Genomic DNA, 14,620 nt, shown 5'->3' with positions numbered 1-14,620 from the left:
GTTTTATCAAAGGGTACAAAAATACCTTTAGCACATACGTATTTTCATAATATATCTGTCTTGCATTTGATTAGGAATTTTTTTTTATTCCCTATTTAATGGATTTAAAAATTGGATATGCTCACAGTTGTCTACCAGATGGACAGGAAGATATCTTAAGTCTCAGTCTGGTGTCAATTTACTTTTAGGACTAATATACAATTTGAAAATATTATCAAAGAAACTATGTTGGTGGATCTTTGTGACCATTTTCAGCACTCTCATATCTTTATATTTAAAAAAAAAATTATCTGTGAAGCTAAAGCAATAACTTCTTATAAGTAAGGCTTAAGTTACTGGGGCTGAGGACAGAGTTAATTTTTCTGGTAGAGTAACAATTTATCACTCAACTATTCTATTCAGTTACTAGCAGAGGCTTATGTACTGAAATTCAAAAGTAAATACACATAAAAAGGAACTTCATTTTCCAGTGCTAATAAAAACGCTTCCTGAATTTCAAGAGGCTCTATTTTTTTTTTTACTCATCTAGGGGTACACGATCAATATCAAATGATCTGAAGTTAGCCAAAAGACCTAATATTTAAGTAGGCAAGTCTTTAAACACACATTTTAAAGAAAAGAGTAAGTAATCAACAAAAACAATAATTATTTGCAATAATTATGTAAAACGAAAAGAATATAATTTAAGTTAAAGAGTATTATGGAGAAAAAGAATCACTTCACAAACTGTGATCCCCATGACAGACAAATGTAAATGCAAGCAGAGGAAAGAAGATAGTTGAACATTTGGCACCTGTTTTTTAAAATACTAAAGATAACTTTACTTCTATTTTATCTAATAACTTTTGAAAGCTGCATTCCAATCACAGTTTTAGAATGATGGAACAAAAACACTTCTGCTCCAATAATGTTCTGAGAAAAGTTAATCAAGGTTTCTGAAGTATCTAAGTTATTTGTTGATAATACTTGCATGCCAGGAAAAAAGCCTACCCTCAACAAAACAAATACATTATGCATTTCAACTGTGGACTCTGATTGTTGTTAATTATTTCCTTCTCAATACACATGTCTACATATTGTGATATCCTACTATACGGTCTCAAAGGAAACCACAGTCTCCTCTGGATTAGAATTAGTGATATTTTTAAAGACCATTTGGCCATTTGATATGCTTTTGTACAGATCTTTGAACAACGGTTTCCTCAAACGACAATGAGTTTAAATCCATAACAACACTAATTGTTTTATATCCAAAGCTGCTCTAATACCTTCATGGCTAGTTTCTTTTATCTTTCTAAACCATTCTCCCACTTAGCATCTTGTCCCACTTTCTCAGGTGTCCAAGATGAACACCCGATGAAGATGGGTGTCCAAGATGTCCCAAATGAAGCTAAAGCAACACGAACAACTGGCCAATGATTTCTTAATGCAATTCAGATATGTGTGCATTATGGTCAAATTTCAATTATTTAGGAACTAGCTATTCATTTTGTGGATTACCCAGACTCTCATTTCTGTTTCTCCTGTTCATTTTCTCTTCAAAACTGATTCTACCACAGGGGAAAAAAAAGTAGTGGTAGCTGACCCTATAAAGACTACCATTTGTTACTAGCTTGAGTTTAACAGGCTATCCATTTGACAAATAAAAACTATTTCTTACTATTATTGGAAATTTTAATTCAGAGGTTATCTGGTATCCTCTGTATAGGATCTGACCTGAGGACACATTCTAAGTTTAGCTCGTACAGTGCTAAAAAAGCACATGTAATCCAACATTTAAAAATCAGGTGTCACATGGAAAATTAGATTTGCAGCTTCCCCCCCATCTCCAAATGAAAGATAGGGCAGTATTTGGCCAAAGTGCCGTTAGAAACTACAGAGTAGAGGAGAGTAGTGGCCCTCCCTGTTCAATGAGACAAGGGCTGCAGTCCTCACTGTTTGTGGTTGTCCCTAACACCAAGGCCAAATGCCAGTAGCCCTTGATCATCATGTTTATCTTTCTTTTTTTTTTAATTATTGAGAATATTTCTTTGGACTCGTGACTACCAAAAGTGAAAAATGAAAAATATGCCTAAAGGTCCATGTGTTTCCAGAACACATGAAAGTAAAGAATGATATTACATGTTCAAAATGCAAATAAAATATGTCTCTGTCAAAGACTACAGCTTAAGATGCCATTATAAAACAAACCACAGAAAGACCTTAGGTGTGTTATAGCCTAGAAACCTATCAGAATTTTTGAGTGTTGGATCCATGCTGTAACTCATATGATACATTTTTTGTGACATTTAAAAGTATAGTGAAGCTTTCATATCACCATTTTTATGTTCATTTAATTAACAACCATATAGGTTATCTGAAAATTCTGACATATCATTTGTTGCTAGGTTCTAAGAATGTTTTACAGAGAAAAGAAACTTCTATTGACAAGTACTTATTAAATTTCTAAAATCAGAAACTGCAATTACTCTAAACTTTTTCTAAGGCCAGATTTTATTAAAAGATTTTTTCTATTCTGACGAGTAAATCTAGTATCTAGATAAAATAATCTTACTAATATAGTGTTTGTGTTTTAAAGCTACTCCTGGCATTAATCTAAAGTAATAAACATGAAGCTATTTTAAATACTGTTTATTTTTAAAATGTGAGTAAGTGAGAAATATTAAAGCATACCATTATGTTGTTTTGGTTTTTGGTATTAGTTAACATGGGTAACCCTTCAAAAACTTGTCCCATTTAATAAATTAGAACATTCTGTATTTCTGAAACACTGTGATTTAATGTTGGCTAATTATTAATTTTATATGCCACTTATGAATTCTTTGCTCATAATTTTTCTAAATATTTTTGGTCTGTGCTACAGTAATGATGATTTTTAATCTCCCCCAGAGATAAAGCAAGTTTTCAATTTTGTTTACCATTCTCATTGCTATAGTTCATCAGCATGCCACAAAAGACAGTCAAGAGCTTCTCATTGGCGGGATCTGTTATACTGCACAGTGACCTTAAATGGTCAATTACAATCTGTGCACCACCTGCTTGGTCAACTGCACTTCTGCCCTCATCTGTAAAACAAAGAGTTAAATTAAAAATAAAAGAAAAAAGAAATGTACCTTACAATTTCAAATATAAAACATAACAATGTTATTCCTTACTTAGTGAGTAAGTAGAAAATAAACCTAGGCAGGGCATTAAATATGTCTTTTTGGAAAAACAAAACAAGTAAACATGGAAATGGGGGTGGGATGGGGAAAAGAGACAATCACTTTTTCAGAGAAAAAAAATTCTCCCTGGCATCATATAGGAGCTTAAAGAACTCTGTGTCCTAGGAATGTATGACTATCACATGTGAAAATTTTCACCTCCTCTTTCACAAATGACAATTCTGTGTAAGAGAAAAAAACAGGAACTAATATTTTATAGAATTTTTTTTTTCTCAGCTTGGAAGCCACTAAATATATCTTTCTATGAGTGTTTCTCAGTTATTATCAAAGAAAACCATCTAACTCACATAATAATTCTAGATCACAGTAAGGGTCTTTTAAATGGCATTTCTATAGTCCATAAGCATGTTCCTTTTCTCAATTCTTGTTATTTTATGTTTCATTTTTCATTATCCCCTCCATTCTAGAACACACCAATGTACTTCAACATTACAACAAGTGGTCAAAATGATGGTCAGACATACCTTCTGTCATGTATACATATATATTACATAGAACAGATGTCATTTAACTGTTGGAATATATAAAGAGCTTTAGAATACTTTTTAACCCCTGAAGGTAGGAATGGAAAGAGATGAAAGAAAGAGTATCTGTCTTTCTAAACCTGACTTTCTTCATATAAAAGAAATAGGAGAGCTATAAGTATGAGCCACATATGTGATTTAAATTTACTAGTAGCCACATGAAAAAAAAGAAAAAGAAACAAGTAAAAAAATTAATTTTAATAACCTATTTTATTAAATCCAATAAAACATCATCCCAATATACAATCAATATATAGATTATTAATGAAATATTTTAAATTATCTTTTTTGTGATAAATCTTTGAAATCTGAGTGTACTCTATCTAGACTTACAATCACATGTTAATTCAGACTAGCCACATTTCACAATTGTTTAATAGCCAAATCTGGCTAGTGGCCACCATACTGGACAGGGCAGCTACAGAAGCATGGTCTAAACGGTCAGTAAAAGAAATGGCTCACAAGGGCATTATAGCTACTAAGTTAGTAAATGAAAGATTTTCATTTTTCTAATAAGAAAACTAAAACTAAGGTCATATCTTTATAATTGTTGCTGAATCATATTAGACAATGAAACAATATATCTCAGTTCTTATGGTGTACACACACACACACACACACACCCCTCATATAGCAGGGCCTCACAAATACTTGCTTGATAACTTTGAAAATTTTTCAGGAAATCCATACTCAAGTGAAATAACATAATTTTGTCCATTTAGCTTTATTGTATATAGCTATATTGTATATAACTATATGTTATATAGTTGCAGGACGGGAACCTATGCTCATCAGCTAATAAAATCACAGAAAACTCCTAATTGTCAGGGTAACTAGTCAGATAAGCCAGCCAAGAACATTGGTCATATCTCATTTAGAAATCTAACATCCGAAGTTTTATTGTCCAATAACATAAGTGTAATGTTGGGCAATTTGTATGGGGATGATGTCAGAGAAAATTGAACATTATGATTACAAATCTAAATGTTCAGACCTTCAATAATATAAATATACAATATATGCCATGCCTAAAATGTGAAGCTTAAATGGTCTTTCATTCAAATTGCTGATTAAATATGGGCTTTCAAAATATAAATCAAATAGGCTTAGGACTTAGAAATCTTAGAGAATTGCTAAACTAAGCCTTAAATTCATGTTCTACTAGGAAACTAAGACTTAAAAACCTTGTGGAGCCTATTTGCAGTGAATTTTAAAAGCTAAGCTGGCTTCCTATCAACAGTTAACTATTTGGGGCGCCTGGGTAGCTCAGTCAGTTAAACGTCTGCCTTTGGCTCAGGTCATGATATCAGGGTTCTGGGATCGAGCCCCCGCCTCGGGCTCCTTGCTCAGCGGAGAGTCTGCTTCTCTCTCCGCCCTCTCCTGACTCATGCTCTCGCTCTCTCTGTCTCTAATAAATGAATGAAATCTTAATTTTTTTTATTTTTATTTTTTAAAAGATTATTTATTTATTTATTTGACAGAGAGATAGAGAGCACAAGTAGGCAGAGCGGCAGGCAGAGGGCGAGGGAGAAGCAGGCTCTCTGTTGAGCAGGGAACCTGATGCAGGACTCAATCCCAGGACCCTGGGATCATGACCTGAGCCAAAGGCAGTTGCTTAACCAACTTAGCCACCCAGGCGCCCAATGAGTGAAATCTTTAAAAAAAAAAAAAAAAAAAAAGTTAACTACTCAGTATTCAAAATATTCAGTAATGTAATAAATTTTTATACAAATTTATTTAACAAATCTGTTCATCATATTTAATAATGCAATAAATAAGAACATAATTACAATTAGAAGGCAAACCACCTATTTATGTTTGAGAACCACAGTGGTTTTCTTCTTTTCCTTTCCTTCCTTCTTCAGTTCCCTTCCTCCCTCCCTCCCCTGTTTGGATTATTTACAACATAGCTCTTCATTCATGTATTATCAGCAGTTGATTACAGAACATAAACTCAGTCTCTGTATTAGAAATTACATTATACCAAATCTGATTAGAAAAGTAAAGCACATATAAAAATAGATATCTAAGCTAAAAAAGTATTCACCACCACTACAGGAATGTTTATGCAGTTTCTTCCTCTCCCCCTTTTTTGACAAGTCATCCAGGGAAATAAGGTTAAAGATAATTTTATTAACATATTTTAAAGAACTGGAAGATGCAAAGGAATAAATGACAATGCTGCATTCTATTACTCTACCAAAACCAGTGAAAGAGTACGTCTTTAAGGGTATCTTACAAATCATTTACAATACATATTAGATCATCTGTCATTGCACAAGTCCATATAAATTGTTCTCCCACAATAAAGGTAGCTCTACAGTTTTATGTTACAATATTAAAATGAGTATTATTACTGTTCACTTAAAAATAATTTACAAAAGGTCCCTTATCCTAAACTCTCATATCTCTGAAATATAGGCTGACTTTTAACTCTTCTCATAATAACTAACTCCTAACTTGTGAAGCATCCTGTACTGCCACTTCTAGAAATATAATTTATATCTTAATTTTCCATAATTATGAGGTTTCCAAACACTGGGTCAAAGTGCAGCCCACCAACTCTTTAGGCCCTGCTAGATTCTTTAATGATGACTTGTCATACGAAGGAAGTTTCCAGCACAAGTATGATATTTCTTCACAGTAGGTAAGAGCAGAGCTATAAATCTAAAGAGATACTGCACTTCCATTACTCTTCAGCAGCCAAAAGCAGGAAGCAATAAAACTTGCTTGTCATGGTTATTATGTCTCACAAATGAGAAAAAAAATGTTACCAAAAAAAGTTACCAAGGTGATATTCCATTATCAGGTACAAATTATATAGTAAGGCTGAGGAAAGAACCTAAAATAACCACTGAATACAATCATTGTGACGTGTTACAGTGTATTCTAATTTCAGATTTACTTGTATGTTTCCCCAACTAGGCTCTTTCTCTGTTCTGGGCAACAAATGCCCAGTACATAGTGGACACTCAGTATTTACTGAATAAATGGGGCCTTTGCTTAGATTTTGGTAAATTATCATTTACCTAGAGGATGAATGTGTGTGTGTATGTGTGTGTGTGTGTGTGGAAAGAAACAGAGAGAGAATGAGAATGAAAATCATTTACTTGCTTTTGTTTTTAACCACCACAATATGGTTATGGAATAGTTTAGCTTTGCTTGTTTTTTGAACTTTATTTGAATGGAATCATGTTGTATTTATTCTTTTGTGTTTATCTTCCTATACTCAATATTATGTTTGTGAAATTCTGTTTCATGCTTCCTGTTGTATAATATTCATTGTACGAACACATCTCAATTATTTACCTATTCTTTGGATGAGTGTTACTTGGGTTGTTCCTACATTTGGGCTATTCTTTACAATACATAGATGGTACTGTTGGTTCATTGAATTTATGTATCTTCCACTTTCTCCATAATGACAAACAGGTTGCCAAAGCCAGTGTATACTCCCTCCAGCTGCATGTGAGTTCATTGCTTCACGCCTCCACTACTGCTTGGGTATTATTTGATTTTTAAGGTTTAGGCAATCTGGTAGGTAAGGCTGAACCTATTCCAGAATATACAAAAGCAGGTCTTTGCTGACAGTGTACTTTTCTGTACATTCAATAAGGCAATTAATTTGGTATCGAGTATAGACAGCATTACATGAAAAAAAAAAAAAACACACACAAAAAAACCCCAACAACCCAACCCACAACAGTTCAAAGGAGAGAAAGAAACAGATAAATGCAGAGAAACACAGACATTAGAAATTGAAAGAAAAAATGGAAAGACAGCTAAGTAGCTAGTAGAAAGTATCTATCAAGCCTATGTAATAATATGACTAAGTACAATTCTGGAACTTTCTTATATTCATGCTTTATAGAAAAGCCTTATAATAACATCAGCAAATACATTGTTTTTGGTTTTTTTTAATAATTTCTGTCATCATCAGATTTCCAAAAGAGAAGATAGAAAGCTCAAATCTTTGAAAACACTAGGAGAAAAATTGAGGAGGCAGCATGGTACTGGATGTAAAAGCAGCCTATAATCTGCAAAAGCAAGTTTTACCTAAAATTAGTTTTTTACAATTTAAAAGTCTATGACTTTCATGCTGCTTCCACTTTTGTGATTTAAACATTTCATATTTCTTCTCAGAAATTCTCAGTATGAAATACAAATTTAAAAATCTATTTAAAAAATTATGCCTAGGGGCGCCTGCGTGGCTCAGTCGTTAAGCGTCTGCCTTCGGCTCAGGTTATGATCCCAGGGTCCTGGGATCGAGCCCCACGTCGGGCTCTCTGCTCAGTGGGAAGCCTGCTTCTCCCTCTCCCACTCCCCCTGCTTGTGTTCCCTCTCTCGCTGTCTCTCTCTGTGTCAAAAAATAAATAAAATCTTTAAAAAAAAAAAAAATTATGCCTACATGCATAATTGATATTAGTTTCCTCCTACCCTCTAATTATTTGTATAACAACAGGATTTTGGTTCCTTATGCATCCATCTGCTCAAACTTACTTCCTAGTAAAAGTAATAATCCTTTGTGACATCAGGAATGGTTACTGTGGTGATGACTAGGATGCACACCTGAGAAAATGATGACCTGAGAGCAATAAACGGTAGTAGCTGATCATTCTAATAAGCTCTCAGCTAAATTTTGTTACAAATTACTACTGAGAAACGTGAGGAAAGTATGTATGTATGGAGACACTATTCAATAAATTAGCTTTTATGTTTTCAAAGAAATTGTAGCAAATAAAGAGTTCACCTTTAACATTCTGAAGGGTCATGGATTTGTGACCACCTCCCTCTCTGTTTTCTATAAAAACATCCTGTACCTAATGATCTGCAAGTGCTAATTAATGATTCTGGCTCATCTCAGGCTGCACACAACACTACAGTAAGTGCTAGAGTGTCTGGTATACTTAAAAGTGGAACAGAGCATAAAAGCCATAAAGGCTTTCTAAGGTTACTGATGGCAAAAATGAAAGCTAAGGCATGGAGAAGATAAATACAAATGACTTATATTGTAAATGTACTTTAGAGATAATATTATGATAAGTGAATTAAGAAGATAAATGATAAACCTTATTTCTTTTTCCCTTCGTTCAACTCGGACTTTGCTTAAAGAGATCATGATGATTAAATATCAGCATTCTAAACTAAAACTTGGGAAATCTGAATTTTAATTCAACGTTCCCTCATTAAACGCACAAAAAAGGTATAGTGAAATACTTTTGCCCTGCATTAAGACAACAGCACTGTCTAGTATCAATTAAGAATCTGGTTTTGGAGATTCACTTCGAAAAAGTTCTTTGGTATCTCTCCTCCCAAAAATCTTTTTAGAGTATCCATGAACTTAACAAATATTAAGACTAATCTATACACTACAACAGGTGTCCAAAATGCACGCTAAACATACAGAGTGGTTGATAGATAAAATCTATTTGACATAAAATTGGTTAAAAGCTTGAAGAGGCGCAGTACAATAACACAAGTTGCACATCCATATCAAAACTCAGTCACTAATCCATTCAATGAGATGCATTTTGAGAGTGAAACATTTCTAAAACTCCTAGAGAATGTGCTCTTAACAATATTTAAAAACACAGCAAAGAATGAACAAATTACATAATCTTTTCTTAAACTTTGAAAATTATAAGCCTCATAAGCATGGACAAAGTCTTAAACTGTGCTGCAGTATCTTTTCACATGTCCCTTTCACATCACCCATGAGGACCCACCCATGGGTCACAACTTTCTAAAGCCACTCCCTTTCTCAACATCTACACTCTTAACAGAAACCACTGAGAAAACAGAAGACATCAAACAATCTTCCTCACTTTTCAACCCTCCTCTCCACTATTAGATCTAGGAGCGTATGCATCATTTTCCAAACACTTTTAGTATCCCCTGTTGTAATTTAAGTTCAGTTATAGCTAAGTAACGGTCAAGAAAAGAAAGTGAGATCTATTTTCAATATAAGGTAAAACTTTTACTCTTCAAGTAAAGAAAGCTGTAGACATGTCATGAGCTAAGGTCTCCGAGGAGCTGAATGCAAAGAACATTTAATAATGAAATCCTAGGACTAGTCCTGGTTACTGAGAGTGGGAATCTGAATTTCTTTGTTACCTAAAATTTGAAATGTTAACTTAAGAATTTCAAAAAGGTAAGGTATAAGTTGTTAATATTAGAAAAACTATAATATCACTGAAGAAATGACTTATAAAGTAACTATAATAAGTTTCCAGGTTGTAAGTTTTGTTAAGTTTGACCATAAGAAAGCCTCTTAATCTCTGAGCTTTTTTTTTTTTTTTTTTTTTTAGCTCTGATACTCTCTTATTCATTTCTATTTCAACTTCTATTTCTACTCTGTGTTGTATACACAGGAAGTACTAGTGTATGCTGTGTTTGGTTTTGTTTTCCAATGTATTAAAAAAAACAAAACCTCAAATCTTGCTACTTTAACTTTCCAATCATTAATCATTATAATTCAGGCACTTATTTTTATTTTCCCCAAGTAACTATTACTAGAAACTATAAAGACTTATGGTAAATAAATCAAACATTCTTTTTACAAGCTAAGCTGGAAAGCTGAGACCTGGCTTTTTTCCTGCTGAGTTCTGAAAAATTATACTATTTAGAAATAATAATTTTTAAAGTGCTCTTTCTTAGTAAACACAAAGGTGATTCAGAATAGATGCTTAAAGTCAAAACAATTATAACTTAAGTCCTTACTAGTATTAGTTTGCAAAAAGCAATAGCATTACAAAGGTGCCACGATAAAATTTATTTTAATGAAGTTCCGCATTGCTTTTCTTCAGAATCCACTGCTATGCTACTTTTTAAATTCTAAGAACAAATTATCTTATTATGATAGAATCTGAACACATGTAAATATATTCTGAACAAGGATTTCAAAACAAAAGGCAACATAAATTGGACTCTTACATGTAGGGATGCAAATACTACTCTGAGTCTTTTTAGTCAATACCAAACTATAACTAGAGACTAGATTTTAAACTTCAAAGAGACCATTAGTTCTCAGTGAATGCCAGCCACATGTGTTATGTAATTCAGATGTCTTAGAAAGCTAAATGAACAATTACTGAAAATCCCCAAACTATCCCATTACTGAGCTAAGGAAATGACTGAATTGCCTAATTTTACTAGAACTCTATGTAAACAATGCTCCAAATAAGCAGCAAATGGGACAGTTTATAAATATTTTCATTAATTTTAAAAGTTAGTTGCTTTTTTTTTCAAATTTACCTGAATTGAAAAGGAATCAAATATCAAAATTCTTCCTAGAAAGTTAAAATAAATTCATGACACAAAGATTTATTCATAAGTGTATTCTTAGCTTGCCTTTCAAATTCAGTAGTTTAATATCTTTACCTGTTTGAGACAATGTTACTGATTTGGAGTATGCTTTTGAGATACAGACATTATTCCTGCTTATTATGGGTTAAGTTGTGTTCCTCGAAAATATAAGCAAGTCTTAACCCCCAGGACCTCAGAATGTGACCTTATTTGGAAACAGGGTCACTGCAGATGCGAATAGACAAGATGAGGTCATGCTAGAGTAGGGTGGGTCCTTAATGCAATATGGCTAGTATCCTTTTAAGAGCAGAGAGATGCAGAGAGGAGAATGCCATGGGAAAATATAAAAACACAAAGGGAGAAGACAGCATGTAAAGACAGAAGAAGAGAATGGAGTTTACTGCCATAAGCCAAGGAACTCCTGAGGACACCAGAAGCTAGGAAAGCAAAAAAAAAAAAAAAAAAAAGCCTCTCTGCATACAGATTTCAGAGGGAGCACAGCCTTGCTGACACCCTGATTTTGGACCTCTAGCCTCTACAACTACAATAAAATAAATTTCTGTTGCTTTAAGCCATCCAGTTTGTGGTTTTTTATTATAGCATTCCTAGGAAACTAATACACTTCTCCACATAAACAATGTGGAATATTCAAGCTTCATACCAAAAAAAAAAAGTATTTGAAATTTAAGTAAGCCTTTACTATATATTCAGATTTTTAAAATTTTTTTTTAAAGATTTTTTTAAATTTTTATTTATTTGACAGAGAGAGAGACAGCTAGAGAGGGAACACAAGCAGGTGGAGTGGGAGAGGGAGAAGCAGGCTCCTGGCCGACCAGGGAGCCCGATGCGGGGCTCGATCCCAGGACCCTGGGATCATGACCTGAGCCGAAGGCAGATGCTTAATGACTGAGCCACCCAGGTGCCCCGATATATTCAGATTTTATACATCTCACAGAAATTATGGTTTTCAGATCACTACCAATAATATATCTCACATATAATTAATATAGGATTTTAATTAATTAATAGTCAGTATACATGTGCAAACTGTGATACGGGCACAACCAAAGGAAAATTAGTTATTTCCTCATTACTTAATCTACTGTCTGAATTTCTTTTCCACTCAGCATCAAAATGTTTAGAAAAGGGATTTTACTCTATGCACTAATAGTAATAGTGATGGAGGCTCTGCATGGTGCTTGTGACCCACAGTCTACTGTTGGAAGAGGAATAGGAATATGGAGGGAATCCCTCTGTGGCACGTGCATACCACGTATGGTATATGCATACCACCTTTAGGCATGCACAGATGGCTAAAGGCTAAAGAGAAAGCAAGAACACTAAGCACTGCTACTCTAAGCACAAGGTAAGAGAAGTCCATTACTAAGAGAGCTTGAAGACTACTGCACTGAAACAAAGTTAGCAACAGCAAAGTATGAACCCAGCTCAACTTCTGACTAGACTGGCTGGACCTCCATCCTATACTAACTGCCTGAAATAAAAGGAAGTGTGCTTATTCCCAGGGATTAAATACTGTTAATTTCAATCTCTACTGTTTTTCTATACACAATGTCCAGCACTCAATAAAAAATTAACAGATATATTAAAAAAGAGAGGAAAAAATAACCCACTATCAAAAGATAAACCAATCAGCAGAATGAGACTCATAGGTGATCTACGTGTTAGAAATATCAGACAGGACTTTAAAAATAACTATGATTAATATATTAAAGGATCTAATGGAAAAGGTAAATAGTATTTATGAACAGATTTGGAATTTTGCTGAGAAATGGAAACTTTAGAGTTAAATGGAGATGCTACAAATGAAAAATACAATATTAAAGGTGAAGAATTATTTCAAGAGGCTGAACAGCAGATGCAATAAAACCAAAGAAAGACTCAGTAACTGCAGATCAAGAGAAATTATAAAAACTAAAACACAAGGAGACAAAACGAGTGAGGGGAAAACCCAGAGCACCTAAGAACTGAAAGAAAATAGCAAGCAATCTAATGTAAGTGTAATTGGAATCCCAGAAGAGATAGAGAACAGGGTAGGAGAAATATTTAAAGAGTTAATGGCTAAGAATTTTCTAAAAATAATGAAAGACATCCTGCCACAAATCTATGAGGCTTACGGAAACCCCAAACAAAGCAAACAATAAAAATACACACCAAGCAGCCAAGTTGCTGAAAAATCAAAGAAAAAGAGAATCTCTTGAAGGCAGCTGGGGGGGGGGGTGGGGGATTATTTTTTTGGAAGAGCAAAAATAAGAAAAACAGTAGACATCTCATCTAAACTATTCAAACTAAGAGACAATGGAAAGATATCTATAAAATACTGATACAGTGCTTTAAATTTTTTTTTTTTTTTAAACCATCAACCCAGAATTTTTTATCCAGTGAAAATATCTTTCAATAGTTAGGGTGAAGTAAAGAATTTTTCAAACAAATAAAAGCTGAGAGAATTCATTGACAGCAAATCTGTTACGCAAAAAAAATGTTCACAACAGTTTTTCAGGCAAAAGGTGTACAATACTAAATAAAATTTGTATCTACCCAAAAATGAACACTGAAAATGACAAAAATGACAGTAAATATTAAAAAGTTTTCCTCCTATATTTAAAGATAATTAACTGTCTAAAGTAAAAAGAACAATATATTGTGGGGTTTCTAACCTATGTAAAAATAAAATGTATGACAATAATAGCACAAGGTACGAGAAGAATTAGAAGTATACAGTTGTAAGGTTATTAAACTATATGTGATGTGACATAATATTTGAAGGTAAACTGTGATAAGATAAGATGTATACTACAAACCACAGGGCAACCACTAAAAAAATTAAAAAGAGGTACAGCTAATAAGCCAATAATGGGAATACATGGGAAAAATAAAGATTACCCAATTTTTCCAAAACAAATCAGAAAAAGATGGAAGAAGGAATAAAGAGTTCAAAAAAATCAGAAGACAGCTAACAAGATTTCAAGCCAAGCCAAACTCACAAAAGTCACTTTAAATACATATGGTCTAAATCTCCCACTTAAAAGGTATAGATAGTCACAGGTTGGATAAAAAAGCAAGACCCGACTATGCTATCTACAAATAACCCACCTTGAATGTAAGTGTATTCAGATTAAAAATGAAAGAATGGTAAAAGATATATTATGCAAACACTAATCAAAGGAAATTTGTGTCTATATGGTCAGACATAGTAGACACAAAACAAGCAGTATTACCAGGGATAAAGTAGGACATTATACAATGTTAAGAAGATGTAACAATCCTAAATAGACCTTCAATATTTACAAAATAAAAACTGATACAGCTGGAAAGATTAGCACATTCAATTATAGATTAGGTGCTTATTTAATGTTAACTTAGCCTTTGTGTCAAGGAACAGTGGATATAAACAGAGATTTAAGAAGGCCTTCCTTTCATTGAGTTTCTATTTCCATGAGGAAGAGTAGTAAACAGAATAAAAGCTTCAATACAATCTTTACAGGGTTCTATGAAAGCACAGAGAAGATATATGTCTTCTGGAGGAAGAGATGAAGGAAAAAGGAGAAA

General features: G+C 33.4%; 1 protein-coding gene across 4 annotated transcripts in view; it reads right to left on the bottom strand.

Annotated features, from left to right (window-relative positions):
- RAP1GDS1 (Rap1 GTPase-GDP dissociation stimulator 1) overlaps positions 1-14,620 on the bottom strand; it is a 157,967-nt gene that overhangs the window by 53,089 nt on the left and 90,258 nt on the right. For 3 of the 4 annotated variants that reach the window (XM_036089491.2, XM_036089492.2, XM_036089494.2), the window contains one exon: positions 2,919-3,065. The exons of the other annotated variant lie outside the window; for it this stretch is intronic. In XM_036089491.2, coding sequence (XP_035945384.1) covers positions 2,919-3,065 — 147 coding nt within the window. The remainder of the gene's footprint in view (positions 1-2,918; positions 3,066-14,620) is intronic. 4 annotated transcript variants of the gene reach the window in all.

This window comes from Halichoerus grypus, chromosome 3 (assembly GCF_964656455.1).
Source record: "Halichoerus grypus chromosome 3, mHalGry1.hap1.1, whole genome shotgun sequence".
NCBI lineage: Eukaryota > Metazoa > Chordata > Mammalia > Carnivora > Phocidae > Halichoerus > Halichoerus grypus.
The sequence above is the reverse complement of the archived record's forward strand: the minus strand, read 5'-3'. Positions and strand labels throughout refer to the sequence as shown.